The following is a 6,311-nucleotide window of genomic DNA, read 5'->3' as shown; positions in this document are numbered from 1 at the left end:
TGGTACATCCATCATAATGTAGATTTTTTTCTAATAGAAGTGAAGCATTGGCAGCCATGAACTGAAGCAAGTTTCTCGGATCATTTTCTTCTTTGCATTCAGTCTAGTACTCCAGTTCGTGGAATGGTACCAACAATGTTTGTGGTGAATTTTTCCAAACAAATTGCTGAATTCAAAACTGCCACAAAACAAGACAACAAGGTAGTCTCTTACATGATTCTGGAGCCTGTTAATATTACCCATCAAGATAGTCATTTGTCTTAAAACTTCTTGATTCTCCTAAAGCAAAACTGAAATGTGCTGGAGGTTGGATAATAATTTGAAGGCTATTGCCAGGAAGTAGGGTGATGAGAGTAAATGATTCTGAAAACTATTAGGAAATCACAATTTATTAACACTGTTAGTTAGTGAAGATAAATAAAAGGTATAGCCTGGGGAGAAGAAAGGGTTAAGGCAGACACTGCAGGTTCTATTCAACAATCACATTTGAATGCTGTGTTTCTGAACAATTAAACGTTGTCTCAGATTTTCTAATCTGGTCGACATTCAGGCCTCCATCAAATCTGAGGGAAGCAGTGATGGAGGACACAATCTGGCCAATGAGGAGGTTGGTGTAGTTGGGGCGCTTAATGTCGAGGTTCCTACGACAGATGTCATAGATGGCCTCGTTGTCCACCATGAAGGCACAATCAGAGTGCTCCAGGGTGGTGTGGGTGGTGAGGATGGAGTTGTAGGGCTCAACCACAGCGGTGGAAACCTGGGGGGCTGGATAGATGGAGAACTCCAGCTTGGACTTCTTTCCGTAATCAACAGAGAGCCTCTCCATCAGCAGGGAGGTAAACCCAGAGCCAGTTCCCCCGCCAAAGCTGTGGAAGACCAAGAAGCCCTGAAGACCTGTGCACTGGTCGGCCAGCTTGCGAATTCTGTCCAAGACGAGGTCGATGATCTCCTTGCCAATGGTGTAGTGGCCACGGGCATAGTTATTGGCAGTATCTTCCTTGCCTGTGATGAGCTGCTCAGGGTGGAAGAGCTGGCGGTAGGTACCAGTGCGAACTTCATCAATAACCGTGGGCTCTAGGTCTACGAACACTGCCTGGGGCACGTGCTTGCCAGCTCCTGTCTCACTGAAGAAGGTGTTGAAGGAGTCGTCTCCTCCCCCAATGGCCTTGTCACTTGGCATCTGGCCGTCAGGCTGGNCTCTCCTTTGTGTGTTGCAGTTATATACAGAAAATCACTCTTTGATGGTAGTCTTTGTTCTTTTTTGCAGTGATGTACTTGTCTCTTCCTACCCATGGTGACTTTGAGGGTAAGGCAGATGCAAACAAATGCCCCATGTCAGATTGACTTAGGCCTCTGTATCTTTTGTGGCATCCCTTCCTGGGCATTTCTTTCTTCATTTTCCAATTTCTCCCCCTCATTTGCTTTTCAGTCTCTTTTTCAGCCTTTGCCTCATTTAAATTCTCTCCCACTCCTTTCTAAGCATAGACTTCCTTAAAATTCAATGACATAGTTACCAAGATCTTATTCCCATATTTGGAGAGAAATGCATATTAATATTTAAGATAATTAATGTACTTGATCTATTACCATATTTTAAAATATTTTATGGCTCAGTATTTTAAACAAGTGTCGAATGGAAAGACAAGAATGAAATTTTCCTGACAAACAATGAGGAGAAGACAACACTCAAAGGTGAGCTTACATGAGGACATTGCTGTCACGGTGATTAGAGCAAAAGATTGCCAGAAGCACAACTGCCAAGGAGCAAGTTGGGTTGATTAATCTCGACAGTGAGACAGTGCACTCAACTCAGCGAACTCTGGTGGATATTAGAGATAGTGCAGTCATAGTTTTTGGATTTGACTCATGAATGATTTTGAGGTAATCAGGAAGCAGAGCTATGCCTGGGTTGTTTCTGTCCAGAAACAGGACGTTTGCTATGATAAGGAATTATAACAAATATTACCTAAGAAGAATGAAGAACACATCTTAAGCCAAAAGAAAAATAGAGAAGACTCTGTTCAATGTGTTCAATAGGAAATGGTGGGCTGCATCACTGTTTGGTCAATATTTTTGCTCTTTGGCATTTTAGGCATCATTTTTGTCAACAACAGATATATAAACATGTAATGGTACTGTTTGATGATATTCTATGTTAGTTTTATGAGCAGAAGCACACATATCATGATATTCCATGATAGTTTTATGAGCAGAAGGACACATATCAGAGCATCATGGTGTATGTCTTAACTTTGTTCACAGGACCAGGATCAAACCCCTTTGAAAATTCAGCCAGAAATGTTGAAGTAGGAGCGGCGGGGCTGTGTCCCCGGCACTCGGCTGCCTGCATGGCTAGCTAATGCCCCGAAATAATTACACAGAAACTGTATTCTTTCAAACACTGCCTGGCCCATAAGTTCCAGCTTCTTAATGGCTAGCTCTTATATATTGTTTTAACCCATTTCTAATATTCTGTGTAGCCCACGAGCTGGCTTACCAGGGAGGATCTTAACCTGCGTCTGTCTGGAGTGGGAGAATCATGGCGACTCCTCACTCAGCTTCTTTCTCCCAGCATCCTGTTCTGCTTTCTCCGCTTACCTAAGGGTTGGCCTATCAAACGGGCCTAGGCAGTTTCTTTATTAGTAAGAAATCACTCCCACATCATTTCCCCTTTTTCTGTTTAAACAAAACAGAAGGCTTTCATTTTAACATAGTAAAATTACATATAGCAAAATAGTTATCAAGTAAGAATTACAGTTACAATATTTATATCTATTTTATCTCTTATCATAACTAAGGAAAACTATAACTATTTATTTTTTAACTCCACCAAAGATTTCAGAAGGATATAATACTACCTAAGTAAACAGGAAGTCCAAAACTCTAGAAATGACAGAGACATCTTGCTGCCTGGACAGTCACCCAAAGTTTCTCTGTACCGTTGAGGCATCCATCTTTGGCCTACAGGCCCATAGTATCCAGCAGACATTTCCACGAAGCAGGAAATTTCAAAGACAGTTTAGTCACTTTTTGTTGTGTCCTGCAGAATGTCTCACACCCCGAAAGACCATCTCACCTTTAGGCAAGTTCAGTAGTCCTCTCTCTGCGGGTTCTCTGTGTCCAGTTTATGTAATAGTCCAGGCAAGAGTAGTTTTTTGCCCAAATGGCTATCAAACTCCATAAGGATCCTCTTCGATGCCCATCTTCTTCCTGAAGTAGATTGGTGCTGCCAGGAGCAGACGTGTGTCTCCTTGTCCCAAGTTATTAAAATATTTTAAATGCCATATTCTGCAGTCTTTGAAAGGTATGAAGAATGCCTATCCAATTGAAATATATCTCTATATATCTAGAAAATCTAACTAACATGACTACAAGCTTGACTATTATCAATGATTATCCATTAACAACCTATATTTTCTAATTATACATTACATTTTTTTTGGTCCATTGTTCAAAGAGAGTTTTTGTACTACTTTAGAAAACCTGGGTTTACTGTAAGGTTTATTCAAGATAAGGTATGGAATTCCTCAATTGTGTGAAAATACTAAGTTCAGGAATTCAGAATATCTCAGATTTTAAAGGTTTGAACTAGGGATGCAGAACTTATTATGCTTTTGTGACCATTTCCCATCTCAAAAAAAAGAGAAACAAATAGATGAACAAACAAACAAAAAAAAACCTTCACTCATTGCCATTTCCATTTTAGTCTCAAAGCAACTGCTAGGAAAGGACTTCTTTATCTACAGAGACTATTGTCACTTTGTCACTAGCAAATTCAATTCTTCTCCCTCCCTGACTTGCACCATTCTTTGTGCTTTTTTTTATTGGTTATTTGAATGCTTTTCTTCTCATTTCCTTATTATGATGATAACCATATCAGAGATGGGATTCTTTTTGTCCTGTTCAAAGAGTCATGCTCAGTAACTACAACCATCTGTGAAGCATCATATATGTTCAGACATTATTTTTACAACTATGATTGACTGAATACAAGGGTGACTGGAAATATTTTGAAATGTATTGGAGAGGTGTGGTCCTCAGTTCTTAAAGATGCTATGAAAAATAAACGTAACGGTGCTGAAGATTCTTCCTGTGGAATGAGGAGGAATATTTCCGTTTCTTGGTTTATCCTGGAATCCATACAAATCTTAGATATGAGGACCACCTTTTCTGTGTCCTGTGACTTCAACATTCCATTCCTGGGCCTGGCCATACCAGCACCCATCAGCTGCTTCTCACAAATTCTTTGTTTCAAGGAGCTTCAAGGGAGAGGTGGAGAGAAGTGCAGAAGTCAAGAGTGCACATTTAGTAACTCTCTAGCAGTTTTGTATAACTGCAACACCCCTGTCCAAAACAGATTTATAGTAATCATTTTATTGAAAATGAGTAAGACTATCAAGGAAAATCTAAAAACCAGCCTTTCATGTCAAGTAGTTTGAGTCCCTTCTATAAAGAAAGGGGAGAGATGAAGCCTGGAAAAGATTTTGTGAAGCATTAGTGTCAGACACAGGCACGAAGACATTGTCTTTATCTGGTGTGTGGTTTAATTATCTAATTATCCAGTGTGCAGTTTCTCTTAGGTTCTAGAATTCTGGTAACAACCGATGTCATATGTCTCTAATATATTATTGAATTACTAAAACTGTTAAGTTAAAAAAAACCTAATTTTCTCAAAATTTCCATGAAAGTATACAATCAAAACACCTTAATAGTCAAACTGGAGAACTGACAAAGGAATTCGGCCATTAGCCTTTCCATATTATAACATGCTTCACTGAATTAAATTGAAATTTTATGAAGAAATAAAAACAAAACCAACTGATAAGATTTGGGTTTTAGCAGGTAGAAAAATTTATATAACAGAGAATAGCAAACTTTTTTAAACATACAAACAGCAAGTATTATAGATTTTCTTTTCCTTTTTGTTTAGTTTAGTTTGACTGTTGTTGTTTTTGTTTTTAGTAATTAGTCTCTTTTACAACTTTTTTCTTATAATGAGAAAATATGCATAGACACAACATAAACATGTACAATAAAAATTTATAAATGAAATATTTGGTTGCCTGTCATATTTTGTTTGTATCACTTGTAGCGTACATTGGAAGAATACCTCCTATGAGAAAAATGGTAGTGTTTAGTCCTTCTGAATCCTGACTTATTTGGAGTTGGATATGGTCTGGTAAGTAATGTAAAACAGTAAATAAAACATCTGAGAACAGTAATGAGTCTTGAATAAGATGTGGACTGGAAAATATTAAGTGATGTAACCCAGGATCAGAAAGAAAAGCAGTGCATGTTCTTTCTCACATGTGGAGCAAGCCTTCTAATTCCTACATATGTGTATTTATGTAGGAGTAAGAATAGGTTGAGTTCAGAAAATTAAAGTAAAAGCCCATGAAGGAAGGAAAAAAACAAAGGTTTAATAGGAGGAAATTGGGAGAGTAACAAGATACATGTGGTATGAAAATACCACAGGGATGGCTGGAGAACGAAGGGAAAAGCTGGGGCAGCTGCTAATGCAATGGAAGCGAGGAGTCTACCAAGGTAGGAAAATCAATTCACACTAAATATGAATCAAAATGCTACAAAGAAATATTATTTTGTACACAAAGTTAAAAATAGATAAACAAATAGCATCTAGATTAAACAATGTGAAATTTAAAAGGTGGTCAATTTGGTTGTAGGAATTTTTCCAGATCCTTACTGATAGGAAGACACCACTAAATTTATTTTAGAGACAGTAGTTCTGAGGTAATAATAATAACAAGGGCAAATAGGCAGTGAGGCTATCCAGTCCCAGATTCCTCTCTAAACATGGGTGCTAATTCAAGTCATCTGGCTCGAGTGCCAGCTCCCTTTATGAGCAACCATGGGAACTCTTTTTAACCATGTCAAATTGGAAATGTCAGTTAGAAGTTTCTGGAAAGGCTCTTGACTTTAGCCATGAATTTGAGGGTAGAAGTTCACACAGTCATTTCTCCATATCTTCCAGTTCCTCATCCAGAATTCAAACAACTGTACATGAAAAATACTAAAAAAAAAAACATAATTTTTCTGTACTGTATATATATATGTGTGTGTGTGTGTGTGTGTGTGTGTGTGTGTGTGTGTGGTTGTGTGTGTGTATGTCTTGTTTGACACTATTAATAAATACAACAAATCAATCATTCACATGGTGTTTAAGCTATAGGGTTTACTAACAGTAATATAAGGAGATTTAGCTTAACTGATAGGACATATAAATTGCACACAAATATTATGTCATTTCATATTAGGGACGTGTGTGTGTGTGTGTGTGTGTGTGTGTGTGT

General features: G+C 38.1%; 1 protein-coding gene across 1 annotated transcript in view; it reads right to left on the bottom strand.

The window, feature by feature from the left end:
* Positions 1-469: 469 nt before the first annotated feature.
* Positions 470-6,311, bottom strand: part of LOC126506235 (tubulin alpha-1A chain-like) — a 19,750-nt gene continuing 13,908 nt past the window's right edge. Inside the window, exon 2 of the mRNA XM_050149616.1 lies at positions 470-1,202. Coding sequence (XP_050005573.1) covers positions 470-1,202 — 733 coding nt within the window. The remainder of the gene's footprint in view (positions 1,203-6,311) is intronic.

This window comes from Alexandromys fortis, unplaced genomic scaffold (genome assembly GCF_014885135.2).
Source record: "Alexandromys fortis isolate MF-2015 unplaced genomic scaffold, M_Fortis_MF-2015_v1.1 scaffold_0, whole genome shotgun sequence".
Classification (NCBI taxonomy): Eukaryota; Metazoa; Chordata; class Mammalia; order Rodentia; family Cricetidae; genus Alexandromys; species Alexandromys fortis.
This window is presented reverse-complemented; position numbering and strand designations above follow the sequence as displayed.